The sequence below is a fragment of the Thunnus albacares genome, chromosome 4, assembly GCF_914725855.1.
Source record: "Thunnus albacares chromosome 4, fThuAlb1.1, whole genome shotgun sequence".
In the NCBI taxonomy this organism is placed as follows: domain Eukaryota; kingdom Metazoa; phylum Chordata; class Actinopteri; order Scombriformes; family Scombridae; genus Thunnus; species Thunnus albacares.
The window spans coordinates 8,054,292-8,075,692 of record NC_058109.1 but is presented as its reverse complement, the minus strand read 5'-3'; the positions used below and the strand labels follow the sequence as shown (position 1 = coordinate 8,075,692).

The 21,401-nt window shown below is 38.8% G+C and overlaps 2 protein-coding genes across 3 annotated transcripts in view; both read right to left on the bottom strand.

Annotated features, from left to right (window-relative positions):
* pxk (PX domain containing serine/threonine kinase) overlaps positions 1 to 14,877 on the bottom strand; it is a 28,356-nt gene extending 13,479 nt beyond the window's left edge. The window contains exons 1-14 of the mRNA XM_044348306.1: positions 14,556 to 14,877; positions 10,872 to 10,922; positions 10,675 to 10,722; positions 7,920 to 8,106; positions 5,575 to 5,652; positions 4,844 to 4,917; positions 4,647 to 4,721; positions 3,874 to 3,978; positions 2,138 to 2,239; positions 1,868 to 2,029; positions 1,363 to 1,480; positions 1,155 to 1,233; positions 671 to 719; positions 482 to 559 (exon numbers count right to left, since the gene is read on the bottom strand). Coding sequence (XP_044204241.1) covers positions 482 to 559; positions 671 to 719; positions 1,155 to 1,233; positions 1,363 to 1,480; positions 1,868 to 2,029; positions 2,138 to 2,239; positions 3,874 to 3,978; positions 4,647 to 4,721; positions 4,844 to 4,917; positions 5,575 to 5,652; positions 7,920 to 8,106; positions 10,675 to 10,722; positions 10,872 to 10,922; positions 14,556 to 14,657 — 1,308 coding nt within the window. The 5' untranslated portion in view covers positions 14,658 to 14,877. The remainder of the gene's footprint in view (positions 1 to 481; positions 560 to 670; positions 720 to 1,154; positions 1,234 to 1,362; positions 1,481 to 1,867; positions 2,030 to 2,137; positions 2,240 to 3,873; positions 3,979 to 4,646; positions 4,722 to 4,843; positions 4,918 to 5,574; positions 5,653 to 7,919; positions 8,107 to 10,674; positions 10,723 to 10,871; positions 10,923 to 14,555) is intronic.
* A 1,590-nt stretch (positions 14,878 to 16,467) lies between these two features.
* Positions 16,468 to 20,427, bottom strand: rpp14 (ribonuclease P/MRP 14 subunit). Of its 2 annotated transcripts, XM_044350102.1 has the most exons (6): positions 20,319 to 20,427; positions 18,896 to 19,061; positions 18,620 to 18,704; positions 17,916 to 17,992; positions 17,715 to 17,793; positions 17,142 to 17,366 (listed from the first exon to the last, which is right to left on the bottom strand). In XM_044350102.1, exons 2-6 carry the CDS (start codon positions 18,985 to 18,987, stop codon positions 17,310 to 17,312), a joined length of 390 nt encoding a protein of 129 aa, XP_044206037.1. In that variant the 5' UTR covers positions 18,988 to 19,061; positions 20,319 to 20,427; the 3' UTR covers positions 17,142 to 17,309. The 2 variants fall into 2 exon arrangements, with proteins under 2 accessions (XP_044206036.1, XP_044206037.1); XM_044350101.1 differs by lacking the exon at positions 20,319 to 20,427 and having other exon boundaries at positions 16,468 to 17,366; positions 18,896 to 19,011.
* Positions 20,428 to 21,401: the final 974 nt, after the last annotated feature.

Genomic DNA, 21,401 nt, shown 5'->3' with positions numbered 1-21,401 from the left:
GAAAGAGGAAGGATGTTTGGCTGCAATGACAGAGACGGAGGTAAATGACCTGCCTGCTTTTTGCCACACCTGGTGAAATCTGGTCTGACTGCACCTGTTAAGAGGCAGCCACCATAGAATGACTACCATTGCTTGTTGGGCTCATACACCTGCCAAACAAGCATTTGTGTCTTTGTATTTTTAGAGAGAAGGTTTCACGGCTGTCAGACATTTCCATGAGTCATTACAGGAAGTTCATCTTAAAATGACTCTACAATGATGACAGAACTGATTTGTTGTGGTTGCAGCAAGAAAAGAGCCAAACTGCCTCTGTGCAGCAAGTATTATTATATTCACTTTAACTAGAAGGTCACTGATTTTAAATGAAGAGATTTGGGGAAAAACTGTTGATGTGCCCTTGAACAAGGAACCATAATGTCTCCAGTGGAGCTGTTCAGTGGTATAAAACAGTAAAATATGTTAAATGAGGTTAGTGACCCACCACTCTCTGCTCCTCCTGAAGCCTCTTCTCCAGACTCTCCTTGGCCGTCTTCAGCGCCTCCTTTAGTCTGCTGGGAACCTGGATGGGGATTCACATAAATGTCATTTTTCTTCATCTTTGTTGTTTTTATCACAACCCTGTGCATGCATGCACAAACTGTCAGAAGTAATACCAAACAGAGTGTCTCACCTTGATCTGGAGTTTTTCTGAGTGTTGTAGCTGAACGTCACTGAACAGCCTGTAAAACATAAACTGTGACTCACCAGCAACAACAATAATGATGCTCTGGTTCCTGCATATTTCCTTTTTCAAAATTCCAGACCTTGCTTTATTTTAAAGAGAATTTTATATACAAGAACCTCGCAACTGTCTTTTTTTGGTTTGGATGCATGATATTAACATTTTTTGCTGACTTTAAGTTTTAAAGAGAAACCTAGAACATTTTATATGTGCTAAACATACTATCAAATATCAGTTAATACTGGTCCCAGTCTGTAGAATTCACTGCAACATAGGCTGAAGACAAAATTTAGAAAGTATAATATGAGCTTTAGTGTGGATGTAAGGACACAATGAAAGAGAAATTATGTATAATACAAATGACAATGTGTCACTGTCACGCTGCTCTATGTTAGTGTCATTCTTGTATCTGTTACTTAAAACATTAACTCACGGTGTCTGAATGAGCTGCGACACTGTTGGCATCCCGCTCTTACAGGCCTCTGTGGACAGAATGGACTGCAGCACTGACACTGAACACACACACACACACACACACACACACACACACACACACAAAATCAACAGATCACATAGGGACGCTTTTGGACATTTCAGTAAATACATATGAAGAGTGTGAATGTGTTTGTGTGTATACGGACCCACAGCGGTGTAGGGGACAGTGGGGTATTGATCGACGGGGACGCTGTCTGGTGGTCGGCCGTACGTCATCTCGTACAGTAAGTGTCCGAAGCAGAAGACGTCGATGCTCTCTGTTGTCTGTAGACACACACACACACACACACACAATATTCATCTCATAAACCTTCAAAGTATGTTTTAGATATTTATGGATCACTTTTTCTGATGTCTTTCAAAGCAACACGGGCTAATTTATCCAAGATTAAAAAAACTCTAAGAGGTTATTTTAGCCTCTCTCAGCTGTTTTGACATCATTTTATTAACACACTCATTGCTCCTCAATCTAAAAAAATAAAAGAAGAACATAAGTAACACAGATAACATACTCGTGAATCTTTTTTATGTGTAATTTTGATATTTTGAAATTATTTTATGTGTTTAAAACACGGTTTTCTAACAAAAAAACCAACCACATATCATCCAGTCTAACCCAGGCTGAGCTAACCCGGGTCGGCGTTTACATACGTTGATCTTTCTGAGCTGGGTGAAGGCCGGTCGCAGCGCTGATGGAACTCCCAGCATGCCGTTCTCCACATCCATTAGTCGACACACGCCGTCGTCCACGATGATATTGGATGCGTGTAGGTGACCGAAAAATAAACCACCATCATGGAGGAGTTTGAGGCCCTGAACACACACACGAACAACACATGTTTACTACTACTCTGAGTGTGTGTGTGTTTTGTTGTGTGACTGTGTGTGTGTGTGTGTGTGTGTGTGTGTGTGTGTATATACCTCCAGTATCTGACGACCGTACAATTTGATGTGCGGCAGTTCAAGACCCTGACTCTTCTTTGGGTTACAGTACTTCTTCAGGTAACTCTCTCTGGGCTTCACCTGAGAGAACATGAAGGAGAGAAAGAGGCAGAGAGAGATTTGTTGGTTCTGTCCTGAGGAGGATTAACAGCTGAGCTTTGTTTGCTCTCAGTTGTGTCATTTTAAAGCAGAGGAGTATTCCAGTTGGAATCTGCTTTGTTAGCAACATCAGGCTGCCCCAGTTTTTGTCTGAAAGACTTTAACTGTTTAATTCAGCGAGGAGCCTAAAGTCCAGTACGTTCATCCAAAAATATTGGATCTTACAAAACAAATACAATCTCATGAGTCGTCTGTTTTGTTTACACACAAACTTCAAAACTGTCGTCCATCATAAATGTTTAGGAAAAGTTTCTATTTGTGTATTTTGTATCCAACAAAACACACAGAGAGAGGTGAAAACTGTATTTATGAATAAACTGTGTAAATGTTAGACTGACTCTGCAAAAATTAAAAAATGAATCCGACTGTGAGTGAGGTTTCTATGCATATTGAGTATTCATGATGACTGATTTAAAACATGTATATATATATGAATTAAGGCTTCCTGTGACCTAAAAGGACGTTGGTTAGTTTCATCTTCTCTGCTGTTCTGAATGTGACAAAACAACAGAAGGAAATGATGATAGAAAAAAAAAGCTCCAAATCAGAGTTCAGTGCTAAAAGTTTGGTTTGCGCCTAAAGGCTCGATTTAGCCAAAATGCAAAAACATATTTTCTCACTTCCCTCTTTTGGTATCTGTCTGTACAGATAGGTTTAGTTGTATTCGTCCAGGTTTTGAGATATCGGTCCCCTTTACCTCGATATAATCCACAGACAACACTGAAGACAGTTATGATTGAAACTACTTTTTACTGAAGAAACTGTCTCTTTAAAAACTCTCTCCAGTTTGTTCTATGGATTATCCAGAGTAGCAGGGACACGGGTTACTGGAAGGAGATGTTCCTCTTGTTAAGTTTTTAAAATGTCACGTCTCAAAGCTATGAGACTACAGACAGTTGTAAATTGTATTGAGGTGGAGGCAGCGATGACAGAGACAGATCTCTCAACCTGGACAAATAAAGCCCCAGTAGCATACTGGTTGAGATGCATGCCATATAACTACAATGTCCGCGGTTCGATTCTGGCTGCAGACTTTTGTTGCATGTCACCCCCCCCCCCCCCATCACTCTATCCCTTCAATTCCTGTCATCTCCCCACTGTCCCTATAACAGAGGTATAAAATGCCCCTCTAAAAAATCTATCTGTAAGGAGAGATACCACTTGAGGGAAGAGAGAGAATGTGCTATTTTAAGAGTCTGTTCCTGTCAAATCTGTATTTGTTTACTGTTTATTTGTATAAATCTGGGTTTATAAGAGCCTGTAAACCCCAATTTTATTAGATCACGATGTCCTATTGTTGTCTGTTTGAACTGGAAAAAAAGTACCGTCCAGTGGATTTTAGCTCCCAAAAAACTGTATTGGACTTCAGTCGAATAGAGTGCAGAACAACAGATTCCTTTATTGAATCTGTTGTCCTGTCACAGAGCTAAACATAAGATGGGATTTGCACACAAATACCTCTTTGTTTGCCTATTTGAACTGCACAACAAGCATGACAACGCGCTTCATCTTCTCCCTGTTCCTCTCACACAGAAGAACACATGAACACAGTGTACCTTACAGATGTGGTCTCTCAGAGAGCCTCTCTCACTGAACGGCCGGATGAGCAGAGCTGAAGACTCGCTGGTGCTGGAGAACACCAACGGACAGAGGTATGGACTCTGGAGAGGAGGAAGAAGAGGAGGAGTGAGATGATGAAAGGAAAAAATGTAGGATTGTTCCTTTAAAGTTGTAATTTAGGTACAAGAAAAAGTCTATTTGGCAATACTATAGTTATACACACTACACTGCCAAAAGTATGTGTACAATTGGGAATTAATCTGCTACTGTAAGAGCCGTCACTCTTATGATTTCAGTCTTTCCACCAGATTTTGTAACTTGGCTGCTGCAGGAATTTTTGCTCAGCATCAGTGAGATCCAACAGTAAAGTTGGGTGATAAAGCCTTCAGTGTTCCAGTTGCCTACATCGCTCCAGAGTTGGTGGGTGTTGCTTAATCCAATTAATGATGATCCTTTTATGGGCTATTAATAGCAGAACTCTGAGCATGTACATCTTATTTTTATCCCACATGTCTGTAATAAATTTCCGCAAAATCATGTTAAATTGCTCAAAGGGCAAGTCTAGATTGTGCTCAGGAACATTGTGATGTTGAAACAGGAAACTGTTGCCACACAAGTTTAGACTGTTGTCGAAAATAAATCACTCTATGTTGCAGTAAGATTACCCTTCATTGGAACAAAGGGGTCTGTAATGCATCACCAAAAGTATGTGGATACCCCCGTCTACATAGTTTTGGCCATTTAACTCTGTTATATGTTGTGTACGTACAGAGAGGCTGGTTAGCAGCTTCATGGCTGACTGCAGGTCTTTGTCTGACAGGAACTTATCAGGACCCAGGTCCACCTACACACAAACACACACACAGAGTCAGGAAGTGATTTAGATTTTTATTTGATCACTGAAAATTGTATTCATTAGTGAAAAACAATGAATGTCACATGTATTGCTTTCTGTACTGTACTCACCCAGCTCAGCAGATACCTCTCTTTGGGCTGCTCTTTGTTTTTGATTAAGAAATATCTCTTCCTGATCCTCCAGCCTGAAAAATAAACAGCATGTCACTTCAACTCTGCAGATAAAAAACTGAACATTATCTAAATATGCTGCATTATTTTCCTTAAAGGCCCATTTTAAAATGTACTGTTATTCTTATCTTATCTGTCAGGTTATTTCAGGTTTTATTTGTTTAAATCAGAGCAGAGAAAAAAAGCTTTTTTTTTGAGGGAGTAAATGAAAAAACAAATCAGATCATTCTGTTGGTTCAGTGATAATAAAGAGACGTCAACAGCTGGAGGAAACAGTAGCAGCAGGTTTCACAACAACACATCGTTTCCGTGCCTGATTTAAATGGAGCACTCAGGACAATGGTTGTCAATCTGTGTGTTTATATGCAATCTAATCAATCAATCTGAGTCAATACTCAGTTTCAGCTGTCACATGAACACATTCCCAGTTAAAGGCACAGTAACGGTCAGTCATTCAAATGACTCTTCTCCTGTATTCAGTTTGGTTTCTTTTGATTTACTCAAGTCACAGAGTGAACTGACTGGGAACTGTGTGTTTAAAAAGAGACTAATGCTGGCATAATATAAAGGTAAAGTATGTACTGTACATGTAATTAATATATGAATTAAACAAAGCCAAAGTTAGCATTCACATGTTCACATTAGTCCACATTATATTCAGACTCTATTACCCATGTCTCTGAGAGGCTCCAGGACCTCCCACTTCGGGTCCGACCTGAAGAACATGGAGACCTGCTGCAGGGCGATCTCTGACAGAGAGACAGAGAGACAGAGAGAGAGAGAGACAGAGAGAGAGAGAGAGAGAGAGAGAGAGAGAGAGAGAGAGAGAGAGAGAGAGAGAGAGAGAGAGAGAGAGAGAGAGAGAGAGAGAGAGAGAGAGTATACTTTAATTAACTTACAAACCAAGTAAAGAATGCATTTTCCAAAGACAGAGAAAACATTGCTTTCAAACTATCAGTCTGTGTTGACTGGACATTCATGTTCATGTAAAGCCACCATTTACCAGACACTGTTGACCATCTGCCCTTCCCCCATCACAGGTTTAAATATGGAACGATATTCAGTTTTACATGATTACTGTATAAAGCTTTATATAAAGCTTAACAGATTGATATCATAAACTCTGCTTGTTAGCCCCTTTGAGATAATCTGGCTTTGAGCTGATGTTGCTCCAGACCTGCTTTTTTTTCACAGTGATCTTTGTTCACTGGTGAATGTTGTCACACAGTCAAAAATAGCACCAACTGTGAATAACAGGGAGAGAAACTCAACCTCAAAAATACAAATCAGTTCAGAAGTAGAAAAGGTTGGCCCACAATCAAAGCAGAGCTTCATATTTTATTAAAGTATCATTGCTGAAGCGTTTTGTTCCACAAGCCTTCCTCCGGGCATGAAACAGCAAGACCTCGATTGTCTTGATACTGTAAGTGACCTGCTGTTAAACACTATTCAAGCTCTGAGCAAAGCTGGCAGCTGAAAACGCGTCAGCAGTGATACTTTAATAAAATATGAAGCTCTGCAGAATTTAACTGTGGTGTCATATAATTCAGGGTTATATCCATTACAAATAAAATTAGGTCTTTGTGTGGTTTCTGTGGTTGCCATGGTACCAGAGTGAGCTGCAGCAACGAAACCTGCACAAGTCGCACACATAAACAAACATTATATCAACATACTAATTATGTTATATGGCATCTTTCTTTCCTTGAAGTTGACAGAAAGAAAAAAATGGGCAACATCTTTGTGTTCCTTTATAGCCGTTATGGATTTATGACAAATATTCATTGTTGACTAAAAAAAAATCTTTAAACATAATACTAAAGCAAAGTTTTGATGGTACACATTCAAAAATAAACAGCTTTCATGGTCAAACTGGAAATACCCCCTCACGGTTGTACGCCTCCGCCAACCAGTCAAGTTGCAGTTTACATCCATGTCAGTCCAGACTCATATAATATTTATAATGAAGACTTTGACTGAATTTAATAAAAGGTATTAAGTGTCCTTGTATATGTTCACATGTTTGGCCAACAGAGCTGATTCTGATAGAAATTGTACCTATGACAGCAGACAAAGCTTTAGATATGGATGTTGCTGCAAAGAAGCTAAAAATTCTAAAACGTGGACGCTTCACACACATCTTCAACCCGGCAGCACAGAAGCTCTAAACAATCATCACAGTTTCAAGGTGGGAACCAAGATTAGACAATTCAGTATCCGACCAAATGTGAAATATGGTCACAATCTTCTCTTCTGTTCCTGAGTTATGGTCCGTTGAATAATGGCCAGAAAAGTGTTTTTGCAGAACATTATGATGTCACAGTGAAGTTGACCTTTGACCTTCTCGATATTAACTGTCAACATTTTATCGTATTGGACATTTTGTCATAATTAGCGTATGAATTCTTGAGTTATGGCCAAAAACCTTGACCTCGACCACTAAAATCTAATCAGTACATCCTTTAGTGGATGTTTGTACCAAATTTGAAGAAACTCCCTCAAGACGTTCCTGAAATATCGTGCTCATGAGAATGGGACAGGCGGACCAAAAAACCTATAAACCTATTAACATAACGCCTCCGGCCACAACAGTCGCCGGCGCAGAGGCATAAAAACCCACCTAATGTCATCTCTGCCACAGTGTCTCTTTGGAAACTACCGCTGGGGTACACAAAAGTCGGAAACTTTCAAATATTACACATATTAAACTTCTATAATTTACTTTTGGGTCTAAAAAACACAATGGATCCAAATGACAATATGTTAAAGTGAAAACATATTTCCAACATGGTCCCTTTAAATACTACTGGTGCTTTAACCTGTAACAATGCATCACATTTGATAAACTGATCACATTGTTTGTAATGTAGTGTGTGAGTATCATTATTATATCATTAGTATACAGTAGCATAAAAAGTACCTCATAGTTGTACTTGAGTACAGTACTTCATGTTGCTTTCCAGCTCTGAATAAGACAAACTGAAAGTAATCAGTCAGTGACAAACAGGGAACAAACCTGTGTAGTTGGCAGAATAGTTGTTGGGGTCGAGGAACTTCTTGACATGCAGGGAGCTGCAAAGCATGGGATGCTGGGTAATGGAGTCCAGATAAGCCTGCAGTCCTCTCTGCCTCTCTGCTATGAACTCCCTGTCCATGTTTCCGATCAACTTCTTAGGAGGAAGAGGGAGGCCGATGCCGCACACCTGGACAGAGAAAAAACTCGTCATATACTTTCATGTTCAGTTTGTTTTACCTGCTGTCGTCCTTTTTTGTGTGTTTCAACAATGTATTTACAAAGAAAGATGGAAGCGCAATTGGAAACACTTGACAGACAGATTCTTGGTAGGTTTCCCATAGTTCTGCTGCATGTTGACTGAAGATCAGGGGCTCATGGGAGGTCGGGGTCAGTGTGAGACCCGGACAGGAAATGAGCAGGCGAAACCTCAGCAGAAAAAACGCTAACATCCTGTTATCTAGGAATGTTGTGAACTAAGACGAGTCACAACCAGGACAAACTGACATACACCTTGTAATCAGATCCGCCTCAGTCCCTTACAATGCATTTCCATTGATTATAGATTTACTGAAGATCAATGTGATGCCATGTGTCACTGGGAAGAACTGATTCTAGTAACACATTTGGATCACATTTCAGAAACAAACATGCTGAGTATGATTTTTGATGTTTTAGTCCCACCTTTTCGGCATGTGACTCTTTGCTGTTGCATACCGATGCATGAAGCAAAACTTCACATTCCTGCTGATCATTTTCCAAAGTCATTCATCTGTTTCTAGATAGACTTCCTTCCTTCCAGACAGCCACTGGATTTCTGGATCATTTCTATGAAAATCAACCTGCAGAGACCTGAAACCTCACAATCAACATTTAGTCTACTTTATTTTTACGTCAGCTCTGGTATCATTAAGTGGTAATGGCAGTTTAACTTGTACTCAGAAATTACATACAAGAACTGTAGACCCATTGGTATACACTCTGTTCTAAATAAGACACTCCTAAACATCCTTAATTTTATTTACTTACAAAAGCACAGCATGCTTATAGACCAGGACACTCTAGTAGCACTGAATTAGTGCAAATGACTGATCGATTGCCAACAAATATGGATGACAGAAAAATAGTTGGGGCTGTGCTCTTACATTTTACTGCAGCATTCGATACCACTGAGCATAGTAGCCTCATTGTCAGGCTTAAAGGTTATGGTTAAGCTCTTGCCTGGCAGACGTCAGCAAGTATTTTTCAATGGAAACAACAAAGCAAAAGAAAAAATTCTTTGGGAGTTCCACAAGGAAGTTACTTGGGTCCACTTTTATTTTCTGTTTTTAAGTTGTGGAAGGTAATGGGCCTCCAAATAAAAAATAAACCTTCAAAATACTCAGGGAAGGTGATTTGTTTTCCATGTCTCCATGTCCATTGCTATTTTTTCCCCGTTAGCTGATTATAATATCATTTGGTTGTGGTGGTACTAGGGGTGTTACTATATATTGTAGCACAATATTTCACAATGCAAAAATATGGATAATGGACCTAAAAAATGAATCACAATATGAGCTAAATTTAATCTAGTTTAAGGATTGGGGGCGATGCAGTACAACCTTATAATAAATTCCACAAGTAACAGCTAACCGAGACAGGGACGATCATCAAGCTGCCCTCTAACAGCACCAGCCGAGGCTTCTGGGACATCGATGACACAACAGCAAAACCTTGAACATATAGTAACGAACTGTCACTGAGCTTTTCCAAACAGGAAGGAGATTGGCTAAGACGAAGCCGGTGTGGTCGGTGTTTGTGTGTATATGTGAACATAAAAATGTTACCAGGCCGCTGTTTTTTAAAAATCTTGCACTCAGTTACCTACAATTCACTTTACTGCTCACCATTTTCAAAGCAGACTAGTTTTCATGGTGCCTCTAAGTGAGTCGTGTCGACCACGTTCATGAGAAGAGCACAGAGTGTCCCACTGTTGCGATGTTTCCGGTATTATGGTCGCTCTGACTTCGCTGATCTTTTTAAAAATGTCATAGCACATGAATGTTTGTTTCTTTTGTCATGAATAGGGATGAGTGGTACCAGTGCCGAAAAATACCTGAGTTTCGGTGCCAGGACGAAACATTTTTTTGAAAACCTCACTTTGAGAAATATAAACGTTTATTTTCAGTGAACAAAAGAAACCAATGTTCCTAAACATACAAAGTGTACAAGTACACACATACAAGTGTCTAAATAAAATAAAGTCTAAAAGTGATTCTGGTACTTGACAGTTTTCAACACTTGACGCTCTGACACATCTGAGTCGGCACCAAAAAAGCATTTAGTTTCAATACCCCACCCAAGTAATCGACTCTTATTATTCCAAAATAAAGCATTGGACTGAAAACCAGATAACACAAAATTATTCACATTCATTTTGGAAAAAAAGAACAAGGTTGTTTTTGTAAGTCGCCTAGCAACAGTGTTCTCTGATGCCACCAGAAAACACTCTTTTGTGTGTCAAACGTTGAAAGACATGAAAGGAGGCTGTGAATTTTTTTTTTGTTTTTGTTTCATCCTTCAACAGCAGCTTGAATTCATGTCAGTTGCAAAGCATCTTAAAATGTTCACAGAAGCTTCTCAGAGAATAATTAATTTCTCTGCCGTCCATCTGTAAACATCCGTAAACATCTGTAAACATCCCGCAACACAGTTTATACAACATTCACTGCTGGTGTCGATCAGAACGGTCGTTGTGACTGAAACATGTAAAACTCACCATCAGGCTGCTGTTGAGAACGTCGAAGTCACTGTAACGCCGAATCACCTGCAAAACACACACACATTAGTTAATGACAAAAAAGCTGTGATTGGTCAATTAATCCCCTAACACGGCCTTTTCATTGGTCAATATTTCTCCCAAACAAACTGATTGATCGACCTTAGAGACCTGACACCTGAGGTTGGTGCATTTACCTGCCAGTTGTTCTCTGAAGACACACCCCTCTGGACTCTGATGATGTACTCCTGAGAGACAGAGAGAACGAACATTTTATATGAAACCATTTAAAATAAATAAAATGTATAATAATGACAAATATAAATGGTTTAAACAATGAGGGAGGGGGGGATAAAATCAGAGGGCTACAAAAGTAAAGTTGTAATTTTACAAAAACAAGGAAGGTTATGAAAATAAAGACAGAAAATGCTGTAATATTATGAGAATAAATTGTAATTTTACTTGAATCATGAAGGAAGGAAAGGGAAGAGTAGTAACTGTATGTGATGACATGTGGTCCAATTGACCCAATCTAATCCCAACACTTTGTTTTTCTCGAAGGAGAATCTTTTTTAAAAATGCTTGACTTTATTCTCATAACATTGTGACATTTTTTCCACATAAAATTATGACTTTATCACAATATATTATGACTTTGCTCAAAACCATGATCTTAATGTTATTGTTAGATATAATTTTCTCAAAACAAACCTGACATTTCAATTTTAAACAAATTCTCAAAACCACACTGTTGTCCTTAAACACACTTTACTATTTTAACTAACAAACTGAGCCCCATTTAGTCACAATCACAAGTAATGTCACACTCCCAATGTTAAGGATAAACTAAGACAACAGATATGTTCAACATGTGGTAAAACAATATAAATCGGACACTTCTTCTATTCTTAAATCTTTACCACTACCGGGTCCTGATGGTGGCGCCAGAAGTAAGGTCACATTGAACCTTAGTCAATAGGTTTTACAATCCGTACGTGTTCACTTTCTGTTTCATTTCCAAATAAGTGGTTCAGCTTGAATGAGCCCATGTCACCATGTTTACACATCTCTGCATGATTGATGGAAAAACTTATGAAAACAAGAACCAAGGTGTAAACATGGAATTTTCCTTTAATCTAATCCTCTCAGTACTTTTACAGTCTAATTCCTGCTGATAGATTCAACTCAGGTTTCTGTTATAATCCTGCATTCATTCATGTGAGCTGAACAACTTCACAAACAACCACAACTCAAGATATAAACAGCCAAAGTCCTGACATCACTTCCTGTCTTGCTGCTGTTTCATCAGCTTCTGTAACTCAATGCAATGTCCTTCAGAAAAAGGGATTTAAAACAAGGAATGTAGAAAACTGCAACATCTATTGAGCTTTTTTTTTTTTTTTTTTTTACAGCACAGCAGTTTGTGCATTACACGTCATCGAAACCGTTTCTCTCTTATCTATGATATCCACCCACGCATTTTCCTATTGTCATCTGTCCAACATTTTAACTGTAAAGCTCTTAAAGACCTCCACTCACCTGGTCTCAGCATATAAAGCTGGTGACCTTTAAACTGCGCCGCTCTTATGTTTGTGGGAGCCATTAAAAAACTGACATATTACATAATAGGGAAGTAGCAATATACCAGATCGGTATCGGCAACAGCGCTGACCTTATTAAGCAGATCGGTAACAGCCAGAAGTTACCGATCCACATTAAATACAGTTTGCTTAGTCAGTATCACAATGTTGTGTTTCTGTTACGTTCATTAAGTCATGACAAACTGATCACTCTAATCTCAGGCCTCAAGTTAACATGTAAATGACCCCATTGAGGTCGACACAGTGACGTATTCTAATTTTAAATTTGGGAAAAAGAGAGCACAGCTATCACATCGGTACTTGGAGTACTATGAGGTATCAGCATCAGAATCAGGACTAAAAAATGGTTCTCTGCCTCCCTATGAAATAAACTATTATATTATTATTGTTATATATTATTTTGTTATTTTAATAGCCACATCTAAACAAAAATGAAATGAACCACACAACAAACTGTTGAACAAGGTGATTATCTAGTCCTGGAGTTTGTTATACAAATGTCAGTGTGAGTCTGAATAAGATTGTTTTTTTTTGCTTCTGTAATAGAGCTTGTAACTTCCATATACGTAATAATTTCCCCACCATCTGTATCAACACTGCTTTGTGTTTACATAATGAATAATGTCATTGTCAATGAACACATGGAGAAGTGATACCACCCTGTGTCTTCCATGCGTGGAGCTCAATGGACTTTCCACTTTCCATCATTACTGAAAGCGACTTGTTATTTGGTCACTAGAAGGAAATGACTTGTCATTGACTAGAAGCTAAAAACAGACATCAGCTGTGTCCTGTCAAAGCAGAGTTACAGTATGTGGAGGCCTGTCCTCACAGGGTTGCATTTATTATGGAGCTGTTTACATGTTGTGAAATTCTGGAAAGTCATCTGACTGATTCAGTATCAAGCAAATCTGCAATAATTATGTTCTGAATTAAAGGAAAGCTGTTTACTTTCAGAATGGGATAACAGAATTAAATGCTAAAGAATATAGAGACATGTAATGGGTTTATAGAAACATATAAATCTATCCATCAGTATTGGTCTGTTTTACAATGTCAACAACACCAACGATGGTCGGATGCCTGAGATTAGCATGCTAAGCTAACAGGCTAGCTCAGCTGATCCCTGCCGGACTGTCAACAACAAAAACGAAATGCGCCCATTATCGGACAGGCGACAGCTGTGTCGCTTTTAGCTGTCCTTCAACAGGATGTGGTCACATTGTTTAAGCGTGTTTTTTACTGTGCACACATAAGTCCAAAGGACACATACTACCACAATAAGTAAAGATAACCACAGACTTTAACGCTGTGGAGATGTGCTGCGCCAAACTCCGTTGAAAATCCGGCTATTTGTTGTTCCCGTGGATTGGGAATGGACATGACAAGACTTTTAAAAACATTTACATATATTGATCCACTCTGCCTTTAATTCGGCACAGAAAACATACAGAAAGCGGAGCGTGTTTTAATGAAATCTTAACATTTATAATTATCTCACTGTTAGCAGAAAGCAGAAAAGTGGGGGGAAATATTTTTTAAAATACATATTTTATTACAGGTATTTGGTGAAGGGCTGTATGCCGAATGTTAAAATAAACCATTATAATTTCAAAAAAAAAAACCCACATCTTGTTTTAGATGCTGTATTTGTTGATCAGCATACAAAAAAAAAAATCAATAAAACGCCAAACTTTTAAATGTAATTTGCCATAATGCTCTTCGCGGAATAACAACAGTGGATCAACGCGGCTTTTACACACGTAACGGTACAGTCTCGGCTGCTGGGCCCTCAGTCAGTCGGTGTCAATGCTCCAGTACAAATCCCTTTATATCAGCAGTTTGTTGAAGAGCTTCCAGGAAATTGCTTAATCAGAGACAGCACTAACGTTACAGAGCCAGGGTCAGCTGCCGATCTGTCCGATAATGGAGTTACGGTGCAACTCCAACGCGCTACATCACGTTAAAAAGACACTCTCGGGGATGATAGTGATGTTTTTATAGTTATACAGACTTTGATGGTCAAATGGTGTTTGTGGTTATTGTAACAACTTATAGGAAAGAAAATAAAATTAAGCTTCTACAGCCGTGTCCGATAATGGAACTGGTGATACAACAACCGTCTTACACTTTTAAAAATACTTTTGCTATTATTTTAAACACACCGGTAGCAGCAGCAGGAGTCTGTCTGCCTGCAGGCAAACACAGACGCCGGTTTCACAGTTTAACTCACGGATGACGTTAACGGTTAACTGACATCCATCTCCGGTGAACACTCACCGTGTGGGACTGCAGGTTCTGGCTGGCTTCGATCACCGCCGTCAGGGGGACGGTGTCGTCCAGCAGCAGCCTGCCGGGGGTCGGCTTCTCCAGGAAGGACATCCCGGGGAGGATTCACGGTGAGCGTCTGATGCGAGCGTCCGTCTGCCGAGGAGCGAAACCTGCCGGGAAAGACACCGAGGCGGAGCCCCTCTGAGCGGCGGAGGAGGTACACCAATAGCCCGGGAGAAGCGGACTGACTGTTAGCTTAGCTTCACCGTAACCAGGAAACGCTGCTCCGATCAGACGTCAACAGGCTGCTTTGTCGTCATAATTGGAGGTTAGCGCGTTACATAAGAGTGCGTCATCACCTCCTGCTGGTTGGGAGGGTAAACTGATGATCAACGTTTTCTCACAATATTAGAAGAATGTAAAGGATTTAGGTAAAATATACATGGTAAAATAAAATTTAACAACAAAAAGAAATAAATTTATCTTCTAATTCATGTATTTTTACTACTTATGTGCAATGCAATACATTTATTTATCTATTATCACTTATGCGCAATACCGCACCTGCTCATCTACATGCAATATAATGTGTATTTGTATACGTTGTTAGAGCCCGACCGATATATCGGACAGCTGATATTATCAGCCGATATTGGTCTATCACAGCTATATTGGTATCAGCATATATGTTGTCTGATATGCACTGATTTTTAAAAATATATATATTTTAAAGTTATATAGACAGCATTTTATGTATATTTGGTCCCTTTTCGTAATTCAATTTTAACACATACTTTTTTTGTTGTTGTTTTTATTATAGTAATTTATAATTATTAAATTCCCAGTGAAGTTTCTGTTTCAGTGCATGGATGTCATTTTATACAGTAAAGTTTATTGTTAGACTGTAAAATATCATGCCTCCATTACATAGCTTTGTTTAATAACCACATTTGAGGGATCGTTTCAAGAAAAGTGTGTTAATGTATATATTCTGTACATATAAGATTATCGACCAATATATCAACATTGGAATTTCTTTACTCCCTAATATCAGTATCAGCCCCAAAAATCCAGTATCCGTCAGCCCCTGATTGTTGTATATAATGTATTTTGTATATATCTTAATTCATCTCTCTCCTATCTTCCTCTCTCATTTTATTATATACTCTAATTGGAACTTGAACTTGCATAAGCCAAATTTCTCTGCCTTTATACATCTGCTGTGTTGCTGTGCGTGTGACAATAAAAGCTCTTGAAGACTTTCAACCTTCATCTCATGGCCTTCATCAGCACATTAAGCTTTGGAAAAATTAACTAAATTGGAGTTTGTTTTGTGTTGGGTTTTTTTGTCAAACTGCTGTTTTCAAGGTCAAGAGCAAACCTTCAAGCTAAATTAAAAGAAAACTAATTTAAAGTAAAAAGATTAAATAGAATGTACTTGGAATAATCCACTAGAGCAAAAATAAAAACTAAATTTAAAATATTCAATAACTATAATTTAATATAAAAATGATTCAACTGTAAAACAAAAGAAAAACTTACACATAAAATAAATAAAACTTAATTAAGTCTAAATTCCAGATAACCTGTGTTATCTGTATAGTTTGTGTATTTCAGTCCTGGAGAGAAACGCTACGTACATCCTCTCACTCAGGTTCTGCAGTATAAGAGACGTGTTACGTGCTCGAACTATTTCTTGGTAAACAACAGTTTATCTTTCTTCAGCACATGTTTGGACATCCTAGTTGATGATTGTGAAACAGAAACCTGAGTGATCCCACAGCGAGGTGGAGTGAAACGAAAGTAAAACGACAACATTTGAGGCACTGACAGTGAAGTGAACTGAAAAACACTCCTGAACTTAGACTGTGACAAACTGTGAATCAATTTTATAAATCAAAAGATTGTTTGTTAAAAGAAGTTAATCATTCAGAATTTTTATTCTACACAAAAGATTTCAAACATTAAACAAAATAAAGAGCAGATCAGAGACATTAAACAAGCTAAATTATAAATTATCAACTGACTGACACGTCTCTCTGGTCAACAAACACAAGTTGTTGTTGCAGTTCAAGCACATAATCAATAATCAACAAAAATAACAGCATGAAGTCAACGCGGAGAAAATTCCATCGTGTACAAAAGTTGTTGCAAACAAATGAAGTCAAGACGCAAAGCTGCACGATCTCACGTCATCTGACCAGTCTATTGTCAGGGTGCTGACCTCTGACCTTCGCCATCTTCACCTCCTCACTTCCCCTGCTGCTGCTGCTCCTCGGGCATCATCACCATCACCTCCCCCTCCATCACCACCTTGTCCTTGACCGAGCACGTGACGGCGATGATGGCGAACGACATCTTGATCTTACGGACCTCGGCTTCAGCCAGCACCTCCTCGCCGATGTAGAGCGGCGCCGGGAAGCGGATCTCCTGGTAGAGGAAGACGCAGCCGCGGCCGGGCATCTTGGTGCCGAGCACGGCCGAGATCAGGCCGTTGATGAGGACGCCGTGGACGATGGGCGTCTCGAAGGAGGTGGTGCTGGCGTAGGTCGGGTCCAGGTGGAGGGGGTTGGTGTCGCCTGTCAGCTCGGCGAACAGCTCCACGTCGCGGGAGGAGAACGCTTTGGTGAGGGAGGCATGCTGGCCGACGTGGAGCAGCCGGCAGAGAGGAGCTGCTGCGGCGAAGGAGGAGGAGCACAGCCAAGCTTTATTAAAGATTTTACTCCATATGAAACTCATCCTGACGAAGACGACGCTCCTTCTTCAATCCAGCTGCAGCTCTCGACTGTCTCCTGTCAGCGCGAGCAGGAACGGAGACACCTGAGGACGACACCAGAGAAAAACGTCAACCTGAGCAGCACAGAAATGATTTTATCAGAATGAACTTAGTTATTTTTATTTAATTTTAGTTAATTTCTGCAACATATTTAAATCCCAAATTCATTCAGACTGAGGCATCATGATTCCAACTATTGTTTTCTTCCTCTGTGGAGAACTGGAGACTATCTGGACACGAGTCATACGACAGGTCTGGAACTTTAAATTTAATTTGTACCTCAGAGAAAATTATGAATACAAGAAAATTGGTGTATTAGACTAATTTCACTTGTATTTGCCACTAAAGAACAAATCCTTTGTATGAGCAAAAGTAAAGTAAAGTCTGCTGACCTGCAGCACTCTGAAGGCACAGGCCTGGTTCTGGTAGGAGCCCAGCAGAGTCAGGGAGCTCCACAGCTTCACTAAACCCCTGAAAACACACACACACACACACACACACACACAAAGAAATTAAACATCTAGTTTATTTCAATTAATTACCTGTGACTGGTCCTTTAAACCAGAAAAGTGAGACATTTTTCTGAAACTTACTTGCTGTAAACACGTAAAAGAGCAGTGAGGGTGTCTTCATTGTATTTCAACAGGTCGAAGGGCAACGCTGCTCCAACCTGAGGCACATAAACAAAGGCATGAAAAACAAAGAACATTGCTTCAATGCTTCAAGTAGTTTTTTGATTAATCAATTAATTGTTTTGTCTGTAAAACGTTAGAAAATAGTGAAAAATGACAATTAAAATTTCCTAATGTCCAAGGTGATGTCAAAACTTTGATCAATCCAAAACCCAAAGTCAGTCAGGTTTAGGGCTGCAACAAACCATCATTTTTATTATCGATTAATCTGCCAATGATTCATTTTTAGATTATCTATAAAATGTCAGTCAAAGGTGATGTTCTCAAACGTCTCGTTTCGTCTGACCAACTGTCCAAAACATTCAGTTTATTATCATATATGACAAAGAAAAGCATCAAATCTTCACATTTGAGGAGCTGAACCAGCAAATTTCCAGTAATAATGGCTATAAAGATTAATTGATTATCAAAATAGTTGCCGATTAATTTTCTGTCAATCGACCAATCGATTAATCGTTGCAGCTCTAGTCAGGTTAGTATCACATAAGACATAGAAAAGCAGAATAGAAGAAGGAAGTGTAAAAATGTATTCACTCATTATTCAATTAATCGATTATCAGAATAGTTGCCCCCCCCCCCCCCCCCCGCCTCGTTATTGATCTCACCTCTCCATACAGGCTCTTCAGGCCTGTGATGATGAACTGCTTCAGTTCAACTGCAGTCAGTCTGGTAGATTCATCCTCCAGCACACTATACACACGCAAACACACACACACACACTTGTAATTCAGATATTACGGATAGCTAAAAGTTTATATTAAATTATTTAGACATGAAAACCACAATATCAATATGAAAACTTTTAAAGACAATAAAAAACATCACCAACTTCTTCTTACAAGTAAATACAGCATTAAAAACAAAACGTCACAATGACTTACAGACAGACTTTCATGTAGTTGTACGGTGAAGCGTTCTTCAACACGACCCGTTGGTAAACAGCAGGTTCTTCCTTCTGATCGACGGGTTTCATTATATTAAAGCATCAGTGAATCAGACTCGCTCAGATGACAAGCAGAAGCTGACTTCAGAGTCACAAACAAACCGCTGGAGGTAAAACAGACATCAGCTCAGTTACACATGATTTTAAAAACATACAGGCATTGATATCATCAATAATCCTACGACAGGAAGGGTGTGATACATGTTTTAGATAAGCTGATCATGACATTAATGTCCGTTGTTATGAGGTTCATGCATTGAACAACAAACATTTCATGAACTGTGCAAGACAAAAGAATTAGAAAAAGTGATGTTCATTACAGACTCATGTTGTCTTCTACTGTATATTGTTATCATATATCAACTTGTAAACATACTGTACTGGAATTTCTGCTTACTAATTCGTCGACATATATGCAGATACTGATATATCTGCAATAAGCTTCAATCATCTGATATATTGGCCAACAATTAATTGATCCAACTAACAAGTATTGTCTGTGTTATTAGTTAAAGTCTCTTATATGTTCTTCCTCTGTGCCACAGAGCTCCAAAAACTCCAAAAAACTCCAAAAACTATTAAAAACACATCAATGAGCCCCTCTGCTGCACTGGGTGATAAGTTCCTTCATCACCATGAGCACATACAGGGTATTTTATTTTGACTCAATCCCACACACAGCTTTTAACACGCATTCAAAATACCATCAGTGGCAAAATTAAACAAATACAAACTAGCTGTTAATGCAAACTGCTTCACGGTGAGATCTTGACATGAGTCCTGCAGGACTTTTCATTTTCCTGAGGAACTTTTTGCAACATGCCTCCTTAGTATTTCGGAATATGAAGGTCACAGGACCAATACAGACAAATATAATAATAAATAATAATAATTCAGTAAAAGCACCTCTGTGAGACTTCAGGATAAACATTGAATTCTCAGTCTCAGTGGTATAAAATATATTGTATGAGAAATAAATAAATTGTGGCTTAGTCGAACTTTGTTTTAACATGCAAATAAATCAAAAACTTAACTAGCATGACAGGCGACCAACCACCAGGCTAAAGCTGATAACCTGCTCTATGACGCATTTCATTTACAGACTCGACGCATATAAACACCTGCTGGTAAAATATATAAATAAACGTCTGCTGGTAGAAACTTCAGACCTGCTGTTTGTAAGTTACAACATAAAGCTAAAACTAGCAAACACTGAGGTCAAACTGTAGCTAAGTGAACTAGCTAACCTGAAGCTCGTCGCTGCCACTCTGACAACTAAACAAGCTAACAGATGAATGAACTGCTGCTTGTTATTGTTGTAATATTCAACAAAAGAGGAAGATTTCCAGCATTTTACTCACCAGCTACATCAACGTGGGGCGATAACAGCGTGTTCACACTGCTGTGAATAACTCAACGTCCCTGTAAACTGTCTGTCCTGAGAATTGCGCATGCGCAGTGATCACGGTCAGCTTTGTCAAAGAGGTGTAAAATAGTGAGATGGATCACTCTGTCAAAATATAGTTACGCTGGACTAAACTAATTAATTGTATATAAAGTAGTTCAAACTAGTTTCACCTCCAGCAGCTACAACAGTAACATGCTGCTTACACGCTGATGCTTCATTATCAATAATCTAATGATGTCATATATAATAATATATCAGTCAGAGGGACCAAACTACTACTTTTACTGCAATACTTTGAAGTACATTTTGCTTCTAATACATATGTAGGATTTTTTCATGCCGGACTTAAATGGAGTATTTTTACATCGCTGTATTGGTATTTTTACTTAAGGAATGGATCAGAATACGCTACTCATGTGTTCAGCGTATTAATGACAACAGCTAAGTTGCAACAATAAAACGTCACAAAAACAACAAACAGAAGCGAAAATATAACATGGCAACTCATTTGACAATGCTTTCTTTGTAAAACATTTTCAAAGTTATATCTCTTAGGAACCCAAATTTCACCAGGAAAAGAAAAAAAAAGTTCTTAATAAGTAAAATGAAAATACTCATGCTAAGTCAAAATGATCAGATTTGTGTTCCAGTATTTTGACCCACTATCTCATGATTTGGATTTAAGAATCTCAGAAGTTAGACTGAAGTCTAAATCTTGACTTATCTCATAATTTTGACTTAACATCAGTATAGTTTATTTTAGTCATGCCTAAGATTTTTCCTAAATTTTCTTATCCTGGTTGAAATGGGCTTCCATCATTTCCCAGTTTTTTTCTAACTGGTTTCAAAAGGTGCATTTATGTTGCTTAAACTTAACAAAGTTGGCAGCTCCTTGCTCATCTTGTATGATGCATCACCAAAGTCACAGTATTTGAAAACGAGGAATTACAAACCTAAAAAGATTTCATATCAATCATCATTTACTATTGAAAATTACACAGCAGAGGACAGACCACTTCCTGCTGTGGAGTGATAC